This window comes from Cottoperca gobio, chromosome 7 (assembly GCF_900634415.1).
Source record: "Cottoperca gobio chromosome 7, fCotGob3.1, whole genome shotgun sequence".
Taxonomy (NCBI): Eukaryota; Metazoa; Chordata; class Actinopteri; order Perciformes; family Bovichtidae; genus Cottoperca; species Cottoperca gobio.
In genome coordinates this window covers 15,618,194-15,634,236 of record NC_041361.1, presented here as the reverse complement: position 1 = coordinate 15,634,236, position 16,043 = coordinate 15,618,194, and the positions used below count along the sequence as shown (strand labels likewise).

General features: G+C 40.3%; 1 protein-coding gene across 1 annotated transcript; it reads left to right on the top strand.

Moving 5' to 3' along the window:
• Window positions 1–915: 915 nt before the first annotated feature.
• arih2 (ariadne homolog 2 (Drosophila)) lies at window positions 916–15,661 on the top strand. The gene is made up of 15 exons (XM_029434969.1): window positions 916–1,063; window positions 4,428–4,952; window positions 6,438–6,505; window positions 6,778–6,850; window positions 7,681–7,822; window positions 9,007–9,128; window positions 9,797–9,906; window positions 10,671–10,788; window positions 10,903–10,953; window positions 11,287–11,308; window positions 11,567–11,718; window positions 12,204–12,347; window positions 12,872–12,940; window positions 13,026–13,148; window positions 13,819–15,661. Exons 2-15 carry the CDS (start codon window positions 4,686–4,688, stop codon window positions 13,888–13,890), a joined length of 1,533 nt encoding a protein of 510 aa, XP_029290829.1. The 5' UTR covers window positions 916–1,063; window positions 4,428–4,685; the 3' UTR covers window positions 13,891–15,661.
• Window positions 15,662–16,043: the final 382 nt, after the last annotated feature.

Sequence of the window (16,043 nt, the reverse complement as noted above, 5' to 3'; positions counted from 1 at the left end):
CAGGCAAGGAAAGTCACAAGAAGAGTAATTTAGATAATGTCTAAACTTCTAAATATTCAGATACATACGTTTCTACGAGAATCAAGTTGCTATTAAGAAATTTCCTCTAGCCCACATATGAGGTAATAATGTAAATAATGTGTTGAATATTAAACATTTCAAGGTATTTAATTTGATTAATGAAGAGAATGTGTGTAATGATATGGAAACATTCCTCTAATTACATTATACTAATGTGACATATTTTTACCAGAGAGCCTAAACACACCTTGTAGTTCAACTGTGCCATCGACTACCCTCTCCTAGCTATTCCATTACTTAAACAAATCATTCAGATTCAGATCAACTTTATTATCACACACAGGGACATTTGTTTGGTCCTGTGCTCCAGGCATGAGGACACCATAAAGTCCACAGTAAAAACATTAAGAAACCAGAGACCTGTTGATTAAGCTGAATGTTACATATGCTTTAAAAAGAGCTTAAAACCTTAAAAACACAGCCTACAAGGGTATTAAAATGCATGTTTCATTTAATTTCAAGATAAATGTGACTTCTTTTTTTTATTCACACAATGATTACAATGTGTGAAGCATGGGGAAACGGCCTTGTAGAAAAGAGAGAGTTTGCAAACATTTTGCCTTACGTATTGTATCATGTAGATGTGGGTACACTTACAATACACTGGGAAATCACAATGATCATAAAGCCATTAAAAAAACTGATGTCCTGCAAAAAAAAACTAAAGATAAGTCCTGGTTGTTTTAAGGTAGAATTCATATTAAATGAAAACTTGTGTAATGTATGGATGTCTGTTTGTAAGAAGTTAAATGATGTTGGTCCATTCTTGTAAAACTGCTGAATTATTAATGCACAGCATTGATGCATCAATCTGCTGCATGTCCGAGATGAGAGAGGAAGTGACGTCATAAATAAGTACCTCTGTACAGTTGATTTTCCGGCTACCAGCCAAGCGGTCGGAGTGTAAATCGCTCTGTGAATTTCCCCACACAAAAACCAGTCCTGATTGTCAACTAAAGCAGAGCAGACGCTTCTCTGGGAGGTAAATACCGCCGACTTTAACCAGTGGAAATTAATGCAGCAGTTGTATGAATGTGTCTGTTTACTCTCGAGCTCCAGAGGGCCTTGTTTACATCTCAATCCCCGGAGTAGAGTGGGTGAGAGGCGGCGGCACAGTGGGAGACAACGAAAAGGGGGTAGCTAACCGGGCTAGTTTTTATGTTGTAAAATTAACTTTTTTCAAAAAGCTTTTGCTAGTGTACTCTGAAAGTACGCAACAATTTGACTTGTCAAACTCGTGGGTTTGGCGTGCCGTTACGTCGCTGCTAAATAAACTGCCAGCACGCTAGCCAGGAAGCTAATCCGGCTAACGGTAAATTTGCCAGCCGTTTTGTGGATTTGACTATATTGCCCGTTTTACATTTCTGCGACGAAGTCTGATCAAAATGCCGATGTCCAGCAACAACCAAGTCATTTTTTGCATTGCTTTTCTTCCCGGACCTCTTACTTCCCATCCCCCAAGACGTGTTATCAAAACCTGTGCTGAGTCGCTGTGATACATTAGCCTAGCAAGATGTGTGTCACCCAGTTGGCTGCCTATTTTTAGCCTCGACCGGGTGGAATGCGAGCACCGAGCACCCGTCTGGCACCGGGGCCCGGGCCGGCTGGCAGGCTTTCCCGGCTAGCCTTAGTTTTTTTTTTTTACCAGGTGGATATTTGCAACGTCACATTTTATCCCTATTGTCAGCAAACTGCTTTGAGTCGGTGTCTCTTCATAGACATAGTGGATACAAATCCCATGTCGAATTAAGCCAATTTAGGGCCTCTGTTGTGTCAAAATATGTATCATCTTCAGAGTTTACTTCCCGTTTAAATAATAAATAAATAAACGCATGTTACGAGGATACGTTCGGGAAAGGAGAAAGCACAAGCTCCCCGACCACATTCAAACAAAACAAAAGGACACCGATAAAACTGTGGAAAGGAAACTCCATTCTGACAAGGACGTACACTTTGGCATGACACTCGTGCTGCGCAGCAATGCTAATGAACTGACTTCCCACAATACAGTTTTACATACAAAGGAATTGAATTGCTCTGTGAATGTGCTGGGTAATGTACAAAACAAGGCAATATCACACAAACTGCTTTATGTATGTAAGAATTTCGGAAGTCGTCATAGGGGAAATCTGTATAAACAATTTGGATCATGCCTCACATTTGAGGATCTATAATAAAAAAAAAAAAAAAGAGAGATTCCAAAAAGTATTACATTTGTAGAGCTGTGTTTGCCTACCATATGCCATAATTTATATTATCTATCCAGTCATGCATTACTGCTCTGCAGTTGTATGCTTGTAGTTGTCTTGGATTTATTTCCATTTGAGACAGGCTTTCTTGTCCTGTTATGTGTCCAATCTTACTTTCCCAATTTTTCACAAAGTTAACTACAGTACATACACGGTTTGGCTGTTTCTGTCATCTGCAAGGCTAAAGCATCTTCTGCTAATCCTCTGAACAGTGTTTTAGGCATTAACCCATGCCTTGTGTCCCACACGTGTTGATCAGATCTACAGTGTGGTAGGATGAAAAATAAAAGATATACAGTATGAGCAAGAGCTGATTTTAAAATCCTGTCTTTTGAAGTTCAATCCCAAACTAGAGGCAGACATGGGTAGGAGAAGTAGGAAACAAGACCTGAGAAAAAAGCTGATTGTGTGGAAGGGAGGAAGAAGGAGGCTTTTAATTGTTTATAGCAGGGGTGTCAAACTCAATCACAGATAGGGCCAAAATTAAAAACTGGGACTACGTCAAGGGCCAAACAGGGTCCACATTTATTGAACAGGATAGACTTTTAGCTGCCAGTTTAATTTTTGGGGTTAGGTTCTGTGGAAACCCTCAGTGAGTGAAGGTGTGCTTCTAAACATGCAAAGCATCTGAGCAGCATTAAAGGTTGAGGCATCCTTGCGGGGATGAAGCTTGGAAACTGTGCAGCGCCCACAGTCATACTTTGCCTTGTGTGTGTCGTTACACTGGAGGTCAATCGGCTCCATTCGGATGTTCACAGGTGCTGTTTCCACGTCAACTGCAAACGGATTGCTGAGCAGTTCAATTTTAATTTCTGAGCTGCAAAGTCGGCAAATCTCCCACTGAACTCCGTGCCAAGTGCACTCAGTCGGGAACACAGCGGTGGAGACATGGTTTGTCAGTGTTTGGAAAGACATAGTGACCAAAGTTTCCTTGCTCCATCTGAGTTTCCCACAGGCGCAGCTTGGCTTGGAACGCTCTCACTGCATCATACATGTCCGTGATCACACGGCACTAGAGCTAGAGGTTTAGCGCAGTGAGATGCTTTGTCATGTCGCACATAAAGGCAAGCTCACATCTCCACTTTTCATCCCAGAGATATGTTGTGTGTTTCCCTTTGCTTCCAAAAACGGGCAGATTTCCTCACGCGACTCTAAAAATCCATTCAGCACTTTCACTCAACTTAGCCATCGCACCTCTGAGTGTTAGGGCACGTCGCCATGTTCAGAATGTATCTCCTAAAGAAAAGATTTAAATTGGCGGTGATTTAAGTCTTTGGCTCTTAAATAGTCTGTGTTACGGTGCTTATTACATGTTCCATTTCCAGAGCTTTACAACACAGCGCTTCCTGGTGTATAATGCAGTGATGCACCCTCAGATCACCTGCACAGTTCTCCGCTGTATCTGCTCCTGCATCCTGCCCACTAATCCGCTCTTTTCTCTATGCATCGCAGGCTTCTGTTTGTCCCGGGGCAGTTTAATTTCATTCACACATTTAGATGCTTCCTCAAATATGTCTTTTCCTGTGGTTGTGCCATGCATTGATTTAATTACCAAAACCGGCGGGCCACTTATGATAGAAATATATGATATTTTCTCGCGGGCTGGATATCATTGGGTCTTGAGTTTGACAACTGTGGTTTATAGCATAAAAGAGCAGCAAGTCAAATTGTCAGTAAGGTAGGTTCAGCTAAGAGCTGATCGCCTGTACATGCTGGCAGACCTCAGTCCGTGGGGCTGAGACTGGATAAGGTCTAAGGTCTTTAGGTCATGTCTAGCTTGTCTTCTAGCATGCAAAGACAATTAACAGGCCACACTTACTAAATAAACTGAATTCAGGAGGTAATTCATCGTTAACGGTACATTCCAACTTGGTTCATTACGTATGTCTATTTTTATCTTACTGTAAATTGTTCTTGTAACAGTGTTGGTGCATTGAGAGCAACTTAAAACCGTAATCAAATTCCTTCTATGTCAATAAAGCTGATTCTGATAAATAAATAAAAATATTATATATTATTACTTTCACTTCCTCCATTTCTTGTTCACTTATTTATCATAAATCTTCTCCTCTCCTCTTCAATCTTTTTTCTCCTCAGATCACCCTGTACCAGCTTTTCAAATGAGTGACGGGGAGTGTGACTTCTTCTGCTTCTTCCGCTGCTGCTGAGCGCGCGCTCTCTACGCGCCTCAGGAAGGCAGTGTGTCTCAGAACATTGACACAGGCAGGTTGAAGGGGACGCAGGGAGAAACAGGGAGGTGGAGCTTCAAACGAGAAATATCAGCCAATCGGACCACTTGGATCTGACGGGTAGGCGGGCCGTCTACCTGGTCGCGTGGTTGATTCAATCGATTGAATGTCTGTGGACATGAACAGCCAGGCGTCGGACAGCAATGAGGAAGACTTCGGTGTGAACTCTGAAGAAGAGGACGATGAGGACGATGGAGGAGAAGAGGACGATCAGGGCGACATTGCAGGCTACTATGATGGCGTGGCCAATGATGTGGAGCAACAGGGCGCTGACTCCTTTGATCCAGAGGAGTATCTGTTCACCTGTCTGACCTACAAAGAGAGTCAGAGGGTGCTGATAGAGGAGGTTAACACTGTGGCTGCTGCACTGAAGGTAAGCTTGTGTCTGTAGCTGGGTTGTGTGATGCTTCACTCTTATAACCCTGACAATAAAATAAAATCTTCTCATCGTACTATTTGCAGGATTGAAAATTAGCACTTAGCAAGAAAAAGGTGCTGATAAAATGTTTCTTTAAAGTTGTATAAATTGGTAAGGTTCAATGTCACATTTTGTTCATTGCCTTACAGGCTGACATTGCTTTCAGTGTTTGTCCTTACACTTGTACATTTTAGGACCATGAGTAAAGCAGTTCAAAGAAAATTAAGGCCTTTGGTTGTGTACTGCACAAAACAGTTGTAAGAACCACGTTAAATTTTTATTAATAAAATGGCCAAGACTGGTTTGTCTGATTGGTGTCTGCAAGTTATACCAGGCTTCTACGGTCTATGCTTAGGCATACAGTGTTAAGCTGAACACACATTTTAGTTGTTCTCATATTTATGTGCTTCTGTCTTAAGAGGATTCCATTAAATATCAGTTTTTATTAAAGCTCATTAATGGTAATAAAATGTTAATTCCTGCACTAAGACTGTTAATCAAATCACTCTTTCATGCTTGTAAAGTAATTTGAATAAATGGTGTTTGAGGGAAAACACTATTGTTGTGGGAAAGCTTACTGTTTGTCACCAGTAGAATGACATCTTTCAGATTTATTGATTCTAGTGTATTTCCACTTAAGCACGACTGGGGGGACAAAACAAGTGGAAAAAAATGTGTTTTAGGTTTAGTCACTTTAGTCTGGAAGTAGTCCAAAATGTATGGGTCTTTTTTGAAAGCAGTAGTGTTAACCAAATATCTAGTTAAGTGTCTTTCGGTTGGTGTTTGTGTGTGTGGGTTGTTTCGGGTCTACTGTAAATTGAGTTTCAAATAGAAGCATGGCCCAGCTTTCAAAGTGAGTATCTGAAGACAACTTATAGATGTATAGCGAGTCCCGATAATCACTACCTGAGTTGGTTAGCCATTGGTTCCAAAAATTATGCAAAGTGGAAATAAGAAACAAATAATAATAACACTTCTCTCTCCAAATACAGAAAGAATGCTTTTTACGATAACGGTGAAGTTTCTTGGATTCATCAAACTATTTTGTGCATGGCAGCACTTAGTTGGTTGAGGTTATGTTTCTATTAAAAATGATTAGCCTGAAGCTGTTTCAGTGAGTACTCTGACAACAGGCGGACTGTAATCTCAGTCTTAGTTTACTGAAGGAGGTGCACTAACAGGGAGCAGGATCAGGAGGTTATCATGTTGATTGTTGCTTTTGATGCTTCACAGTAGGCGCTTTTCACAGAAGACATTTTGACACGTCAAAATGTCTTCTAACTGTCACTGTCTTTTTTTTCTCCTAAAAGAAGTAGTCTGCTCTTTGTCCATTACAGTGAAACTGGGGATAGGAGGCTGACTTTCACGACAGCCAAGTCACTCATGTGTCACTGAAGCAACGGTTCAGTGATCCGTCTCTGTTCTGTCTCTTTCTCTCAGGTTTTACCAGCGGTAGCTAAACTGATCCTGGTGCATTTGCACTGGCAGGTTTCACAAATACTGGAAAGGTATGTCTCTTCTGCTGCTTCCCTACTCATTCTTGCAATCTTTTTCATTACCCCTTATTGATTTATTTAATTCAGCCTCCTTTCTCCCCTTTTTTTCCATTATTTTTATTCTCACAATTCTCCTGTGTCTCTTACTTTTCTCCTTTACGTCCTCCTCACTCTCTTTACCTTATTGTCTTTCTCTCTATGATTTGTCTCATTTTCTTTGACTCATTCTTTTTGCACTGCAGTTTTATATTCTGTCTCTCATCCTTTCTGTCCATGTTCTCCAGATATAAGTCCAACTCGTCTCTGCTGTTGTCAGACGCTCTGGTCCAGCCCAGCAGCACCTGCAGATCAGTCACTGTGAGTGATACGCCACATGCCATGAATGAGCCAAAATATTGTTCACATGCTTTGTTCATACCTTTTGATTCAGATTTTGTAGATCATTCATATCTTGTGACTGAGCTAAGAATTACTATAAAACCGGCATTCCTTTGTGTGAACACTACTTTCAGGCCGTACACATGCATTAGCAAACATTGTTTAAAAGCCATAATAAAGAAATAAAATCCTTGACGACATTGTTCACTGTGGTAAATTAGTAGTTTGAATGTGGAATTAATATTTAGCTGTTCTTGTAGCCACTGATTCGCTGCTGTAACCACGTTCACAGCAAAGTTATTTTAATGACAAATTGGCATCTTGTTGCAAAAATGCAGCAGATAATCCCCTAGGCGTGAAAACAATCAGTTGATTGATTAGTTGATTGACGAAAGAATACATGGCCATTTGGGTCATTGATTAACCATTTAAGTCATTTATAATGATGATTTCCCAAATGTTTTCTGCTTCTCAAAGGAGAGGATCGGTTGCTGTTCTCAGTTTCTCAACATTAGAATTTAATAAAGCCGTCACATCACTGTCAACATGAGATGGCATTATTTTATTATTATTCATTATTAAGTTTCATATACTAAGCAATCAGTTAATTTAATTTTAAATCTGTAACAACATGTGCAACATTCTACTTTTACTACTTATGCTAACAGGCCAGTTCAGACCAGACCTGTTTTTAGCACACAAATCTGGTTGATTTCTTTTTTTAATTCATATTAAAGTTTTGTATGTAGCTCTCCAGGTCAGTTTGTGTTTGACGGTGTGTTCATGACTTCTGTGTTTGTGTGTTTTAGGCCCCTCAGTCCCTCCAGTGTGGTGTATGTCTACAGGTCGTACGGAGAGACTCCCTGCTGGCACTGCCATGCCAGCACTCCTTCTGCAAAGGATGCTGGGAGCAGCACTGCACTGTCCTGGTCAAAGATGGCCTGGGAGTGGGTGAGCAGAGTGTGTTTGTGTGCGTCTGTGTAGTCATCAAAGCTGATATTAGAGTGGGTGAGTCACACTTTGTTTGACGTGAGCTCCCAAGTGCCTGTCCTTGTATATATGTGTTGGTGTGTTTTTTCCGCTCAGGATTTCAACACAGCTTCAGCGTCTGATGCTTTTGGGAGTTTATTTTAGCCTATGCTTTACTGCAGGACCAGCAGGGTTGGCAGTCTGGTATGCAGTCTCAGTGTTTCCCCTAGGTTTACTGCTTTGGAGGGGCGCTCACCCTGCGACGGGGGGGGGGGGATTGCGTGCGCGTGCGTGGCGCGGTTTCTATTTAGTTCTCCTCTCCTTCCTTTGTGTGCGCATGTGTGTGTCAGCTGCCAAGCCCCGCCCTTTGCAAAATGGAGAGAATGTGAATGCGCAAAGTAGACGGTACAAACTGAAACGTGCACATAAATTAGATCAATAGCATAAGCCTTTCGTTTATTTAATAAAAGAGTGTGTGTGTGTGTGTGTGTGTGTGTGTGTGTGTGTGTGTGTGTGTGTGTGTGTGTGTGTGTGTGTGTGTGAAAAGTGAGTTGTGAATTAAAAAATATATATATTGTTTTTTAATTCGAGAGAAAAAAACACCTTGAATTTCAAGCAGGGCGCTGGGCTCCGTTGGCGGGGCGCTGCGCCCTGCCAAGACAATGGTAGGGGAAACACTGACATCTGTAAAAAATGGCAGATGACGAGAAGTCTAATGCAACCACTGTGTGAGCAGAAGTGCTTTTGTGTGTGTGTGTGTATGAGTATATTTGTATGCAGTGACTCATTGTGTGTCCTTGTGCTACTTTCTAAGAGTCTGTCTGTTAAAGTCGGTCCATGTAACGGAATCCTTCTGAGCCTGATAACTGTTTCTCTATCAGCTGTACGAAGGACACGTTTATGATGACAGATGACCCTGATCCAGTTTCTGGGTCACTGTAACACTAGAAACCAGCCGGCTTAAGCCATACACAACTGTTGGAACTTTCTCAGTCACAGACCAAGTTAAAAGGATTGGTGCCATTTACTAATGGTGCATTAGTAAAGAAAAACAAACTATAGTTGCAGCCCTTGTAGCCAGTGTGTGTACATGTTGCCTTTCACTATCCCTAGTCAGTGATTCAGGACTCTTTAAAAATTAATGTGTGTGTGTGTGTGTGTTTCAGGTATCCCGTGTATGGCTCAGGACTGTTCCCTGCAGATGCCAGAAGACTTTGTCCTGCCGCTGCTGCCAGGAGAGGAGCTGAAGGACAAATACAGACGCTACCTCTTCAGAGACTACGTCGAGGTGTGTGTGGAATTTGTTTGCTCAGATGCTGCGTCTAGGTCAGCATTTACAGCAAATGAGATGCCAGGCATGTGGAGAGGGAGTGAGAAGGAGAGGAAATCTAAGCCCTTGTGTGGTTTCTTTTCCTTTCTTGTGGTGTTTTTCAGCGAACATTGATTCTCCTTCACAAGGCGTTAAATCTGAATCATCTCTCTCGCTGTTTTATTACTCCTTTCACTCTCTGTCTCACTTGGCTGTGTTTCCATCTCAATATATTTGTACAAATTATGCCGTCTCAAACTAGACATTCGTGTTTTCTTAAAGGATCGTTCACCCAAATTTCAAAGAGACATTTTCAGTTTTATTTACCGAGGTTTTTAGAGAACTGTCTGAGATTTCTGCCTACAATTGAGGTGACTGGAAATAGTTTGCCGTGCTAAACATATTGGAAAAATTACACTTGCACCACTTTCCAGAAGCCATGACCCTTGCACTCTGGATAATCAACAGGACACGATGTCAAGACTAAGCTACTTTTTTTGGGTGAATTGACCCATTTTAAAAACCCACCGCACTGCTAAAGTTCATCCAATGCAAGTTTTATCCAGGGATTGACATCTGTCTTTATCATGATGCATCTGTTTATTTTTTACATGTTACTTTAAGCTCCGTCTCTCTCTGTCCCGCAGAGTCACTTCCAGTTGCAGTTGTGTCCAGGTGCAGACTGCCCCATTGTCATCAAGGTGCAGGAGCCCCGGGCGCGCAGGGTGCAGTGTAGCCGCTGCAGTGAAGTCTTCTGGTAGGACGCACACAAAAAGAACACGTTGATTTAAATAATAATACCTCTGACTATTGCTTGGCTATGGTCAGATGTGTGTGCTTGCTGGCTTTGGTTGTGTTCATTTATCTCACTGACTATGAATATTTATGTTTATTTGTTATCATAAAGCAGTTACCTTTTCTTTGCCGTTTCTTTCTTTTTAATGTTCTGTAACGTTTTTATCCAGTCCAAGAATAAGTCACATTCTTGGACAAAGTTCAAGTAAGCGGAAAATCCCATCCATGCTTAATATAAAAACTAATGAATAGGAGTTGAAGGGAAAAAAGTCCATTTGACAGATGACATACGACACACAGCGGATTGTGTGAGAGAAGCGTTCCAAGTTCCCTTATTTGTTTAAAATGTGTATGTGACCTGTGTAGTTTAACCATTAATAACTTCTTTCTCTTCATATTATGATGATTGGATTTTTGTTCATTTTTAATAAACTGAAAAAACATCCACAAACTCCGTCCGTCCCATCCTCAATAACACAACATTCTGTTAAAAGAGAAACTTAACAAACGTAACACTAAATATAAATACGCAAGAAATTGTAGAAAAGAGGAATACAAAAAAAACCATGCAGATATACACAAATGTTGTACGGTAGTAGTAATATTTTACAGAGAATAATATGTATCCAAAATCAGATAGAAATATGCATATTACATAATACACATACTTGCATATTATATGACTTCGAAATCAGTTCAGAATTTTCTGTATTTTCTCTTTGTCAGTTTTAAATGCCGTCAGATGTACCACGCACCCACAGACTGCGCAACAATCCGGAAATGGCTGACCAAATGTGCAGATGACTCGGAGACGGCTAACTATATCAGTGCACACACTAAAGATGTATGATGGATCTATAAGTGTACATAAAAAACATAATACTTATTATCTGTAGTACAGTACTGTTACCTGTCTCTTACCCTAATTTGATCATATTTGTACGTGTCTCTCCTCTAGTGTCCTAAGTGCAATATCTGCATTGAGAAGAACGGAGGGTGCAATCACATGGTGAGTCAGAGATGAAAATCGCCCTTTCCTAAAACACAGGAAGTGCTAAAACATATATTCAGATTCTGAGAGATGAAGTCCTTAACTTTAAAAGATCGACACTTGTTTAGCTCACTCCTGGTTAGATATGTTACCTGGGATGTGCCTCTTTGTCATCCACACAGCTTAGAAACGGAATGATAAAGCAGTTAAATCGAGCACTAAATAGTTTTGTATGAAAACCTTCAGCGGCCAATTTGCTCAGATTCATTCAAAATATGACTATTCATGGTTGTTTTGTCAAGTTTCTGCTTAATTAATTTGACATCCTCCTGTGTCTTTTGTTTATTTCAGCAATGCTCCAAGTGCAAACACGGTAAGTAGTTTGATGATCCACTGAAGCAGGTCCTCGCTGTTGTACTCACACTTAAACTAACATCAACCAAGAATATGGTTAAATTAAACGGTGGTTAGTCATCTGGAGAAATGGAAAATATATTCCATACAAACCACAGCTGATATCAGCCAGTTTAGACTGATTGTAGATAAAGAGCTGAGCTCACCCTGTTATATGATACATAAATATTACTTCCTGTACATACAGTCCATTAATGTGTTTTGTGTCTCCTGAAAGACTTCTGCTGGATGTGTCTTGGCGACTGGAAGACTCATGGCAGTGAATACTACGAGTGCAGCCGCTACAAAGAAAACCCTGATATAGTCAACCAGAGCCAACAGGCTCAGGCCAGAGAGGCCCTCAAGAAATACCTCTTCTACTTTGAGAGAGTGAGTTTTTTTGGATCCCTGTTTATATTTTGCTCAAAACTAATTAATACACATTTATTGAGAGCAAAAAGACTTCCTGGATACAAGTAAAGGGTAAAAAAACATCCCTGTGGTCTTTCAAATGCTTTTTTACATTCTTTATATTTATTAGTTTCTACCAAAACGCTGAGACTGGTGCAGACGGGTCGGATTCAAAGCCTCAAAACCCTGCTTTACATGAACTAGGAACAGATGAAAGATTATTTAATTTTTCGGATTTGAGGGAGATTAATGCATGACAGATTTCATCCTGCACTCGTGTATAAAAGTTTTTAAGGCCATTTGTGTCCAAAGCCATTCGCAGGATCAAAATATCACAGCACACAGAAGCGTGGAACATTTTATTCACACAGACTAGTTTCAACCCAGCATAGCTCTAGATCTACAGGAGAAATCATTGTTCTGCATTTCATTCTTTTTATTTATTTTAATCTTTACCCCACCAGTGGGAGAATCACAACAAGTCTCTGCAGTTGGAGGCTCAGACGTACCAGAGGATCCAGGAGAAGATCCAGGAGAGAGTGATGAACAACCTGGGAACCTGGATCGACTGGCAGTACCTGCATAACGCTGCAAAGCTCCTGGCTAAGGTATCCACAACCTGAACTTGTACTGTGTGTGTTCTCGGTGCAGAGTTAGTTAGTTAGTTAATGCTAAAAGAGAGGAGGAAAAGGACAAATATAGGAACACAAAGAATATCTGAGTCACTATTTAAATAAATTAGGCAGGTTTGTTTGAATTTCTTTTAAAAACGCCAACACAGAGTGACAAAGCTGTATCGGTATATCATTTCAGAGTGTTACTCATTCATCAGCACACTGAATTTAGATCACTGGAATTAAAACTTTTGTCTCTCAACCTTGTCACACCTCTTTCATGTAGTGGAATGTTCTGGGGAAAAAAGACAAGTCACCTGACTCACTTTCTCTTTTCCTGATTCAATGATTTCAAAAGTGAAGATTTGCACGTTTCATGGCTTAAAATAGGACATTTATTCCACTAATAGTTTAATCATTTATTTTCTAGTATATCTGTACCAGTTAAATTAGCAAGGTGCCTTTCTTTATTTTGACAGTGACTTTGAGTGAAATTTTTCTTGTCTTGTTGTTTGCAGTGTCGCTACACACTGCAGTATACGTACCCTTACGCCTATTATATGGAGTCTGGCTCTCGCAAGAAACTGGTGAGAAACAAACCTCTATTATTGTAGAACAATTGTAAAACAATTAAGTGACTATATTAAGGGTGTCAACTGTCCTTCTCTGCAGTTTGAGTACCAGCAGGCCCAGCTGGAAGCAGAAATAGAAAACCTGTCATGGAAGGTGGAGCGGGCCGACAGCTACGAGAGGCCAGTGGGAGGCGAGGGGGAGCTCAGCGCCAGTGACAGAGGGGTAAGAGCTACTGAATGGACTGTCATAATATTTGATACAGACATTCATGTCTCTCTTATGATTTGTAATAACTTAACACCTGGTGATCCCCTGAGTGTTCGTCATCAGGTCTAACACTTAATTTGTACAATACTTTGGTTTATGACTAAATTCCTGCTAATGGCGTTCCCATCATCCTTAGCTGCACTTTGTGTGTTTAATGTTTGCAAACTAACCCTCTAAATTAAAATGGTGAACATGCTAAATATTATACCAACTAAACATTCGTTGGTCGCACCAGTACATGATTTGGTCGCACCCTTTTTTTTTGTACAATCGATGACCTTGCATGCTGACGAATAGTTGTCTTAATTAGCATACCCTGCCTGCACTTTCATCATCGGTGACGTTTGAGTCGGAACCTCTTATTGCGTCTCCAGCCTTCTGGTCTCTCTTCTCATTTTGCTTTTGAAAAGGATCAGCTCTATGTAAAGCGCATCACGTGCTGTGCATGGGGACATTTTAACTCGCACACTCACGAAAAATGGTCTCATTCACCGCTGTCTACGTGGCTGTAGAATCTTTAGTTTACTTCTTTATAAAGAATTGAGAAAAGGAGCATAGCCGAGGGATCACAATGGACTTTGAAAGTGTCTTTAACAATAATAACTATGTTTTTATTTTTTTTCAGGATCTGGAGAATCAGATGCACATTGCTGAGCAGAGGCGACGCACGCTGCTGAAGGATTTCCATGATACCTGAAGCTCCACCGCGACTGCAAAGCACCAGCATCTCCCTCCTAACTTCTTCTTTGCCTCCTTGCTTCCTACCTTTGCTTCCTTGCTTCCTATCTTTGCTTCCTTCTATGACCATCCCTCGGTGCAGTCATACTGACCCCTCCTTCTGCTTCTCTGCACTCACTCATTTGATTCTTTCTTTGTCTTTCGCTCCCCTCACTCCCATAATGCTGCAGGGTCACGATTGTATCTCCCCTTTCTCTTCTCATGCTTACCTTATTTACATGTTTTGGCTACAGAGCATCATATTCACCATGGTTACACTTGTTGCAGCTTTCAGATCTGATCATGAAGGTCACATTTTTGAGGTCTTGTCATGTGTCTGAAAACAGTGGGTATGCTTTTATTCCACATTAAGCATTTAGACACAGACTTGAGCAGCTAAAAGCAACATTTTGCCTGTTTTAAAAAAAGAAAAAGAAAAAAATAAGCTGTTATTCTCCAACATTATTCCTGTGATGCTGGAATAATCATTGGAGAGAAATGTAAGTTGATGAAGAAGCTTTTGTTAAGAAGACAAGGAAGCTAGGGGAGGTGGAATACATTTCTTTCAGGAGACTGATGATTGTGGATCTGTATTTGGTGGTTTCACATAGACCGTAATGATGAGGGGGCACTTGCTGGTAGTTGAAGCACTTACTGTATTGGCCTGAATGCATGCAAAGTTGCTTTTCTAACACAAATCACATTAAAATTTCAGTTACCCCTCCTAAACTGCAAAAGCTTAAATGACATAAATGAATAAGAAATTGATTAGAACAACAATGATTAGGTAGTTGTGGAAGGTTAAATTGAAAAAGCTGTCAGTTGGTGGGGTGTGATCCTTCTACTGCCCTGGCTTTGATTTGAACAAACTTTATTATCAGCCAGGAAGGACGAGTGCAACTTCACAGGCCAATGAAGAATTCTCAACGGCAGATTCTTGAGACCTTTTCATTGTCGTAGTGCTTTTAAAAAATATATTTCTGCCATCAACGTATACATGGTGTGTTTACTGTGGAAAAATGGTGACCTCACAGTCCCACATACTCCTTGAATATACAGAATACAGTATTTTCCTACGTTTGATGCATGTTCATGTAAACAAAGTACTAAAGAAAAAGATGAATGTGTTTAAATGACGACTTTTTTTAGATTATGTTGCCAGTGTTTCACAATAAACACACCTTCCCCCTTTGTATGTTTGTTAGTACCTGACCTGCTACAGCTACTACTGCCAGCAAATAGTTACTAGTCTTTATGGTCGAAGTAAAACTACTGAATTACTTCGTCCCATTCTTGTCTCTTTACATTGTCTTACTGATGTTGTTGCTTGATTGTGTTCAGCTAGTGTAGATCCAAACCAGTGTGAGCCAGACCTCCATAAAAAACAAACATTTGCATCTACACTGATCTGATGATGAAGTTAAGTGTAATCTCATGCATTCATGCAAACGGCACCCACATTGACATATGCATTTGCATGCATATACCATGCACACATCTCTGCAGAAAATAAACATTAACAGTTCATTTGTCTCCTTCCCCCATCCTGTGCACCCTTCTCTACATTCATCCCCTCACTTTATTTTGCTCTTTTCATCTTGCTCACATTGTTGACTTTTCATTGGAAAATGGCTGTTGATAGATCGTTTAACAAAAAAAAAGAAAAAGGAAAAAATACAAAAAAATGTTGTAATTTTCAACGGTTGTACATTAATACAGAATTAGAGTTACTGAGAGTTTTTAAAACCGGACCCTGTCTCTGGTGTGTTCATTACACACGCATGCATATACACACAAACAAAAAGAGAACCCTTTAAATTTTAATTTAAATCGATAGTAAAGTAAAGATAAAAATGCAGCTGAGACGTAAACAACAACTTTTGTTTTTGCAGACGGTGGCAGACTTGTCATGAGCTTCATTTAACTGATCAAATGCTTCACCCCTTTAATTATTATAGTATAATGTAGGTATGAGGGTACACTCTTAGGAGAAATGATGAAGATATATGCTACTTTCAATCAGTTTTTTTTTTTTAGTATAGTCTATATTTTAATTATGTAATGATTAGGCAAGAATTCCTTAGGCAAACTTATCCATAAAGCACATTCCAGCAACAAGGAAATTCAAAGCTA

Coding starts and splice junctions, on each gene's coding strand:
- arih2 (XM_029434969.1), top strand. CDS start 4,686: ATGTCTGTGGACATGAACAGCCAGGCGTCGGACAGCAATGAGGAAGAC. Junction 12,348..12,871: donor CTGCAAAGCTCCTGGCTAAG/GTATCCACAACC, acceptor TGTTGTTTGCAG/TGTCGCTACACACTGCAGTA. Junction 12,941..13,025: donor CTGGCTCTCGCAAGAAACTG/GTGAGAAACAAA, acceptor CCTTCTCTGCAG/TTTGAGTACCAGCAGGCCCA.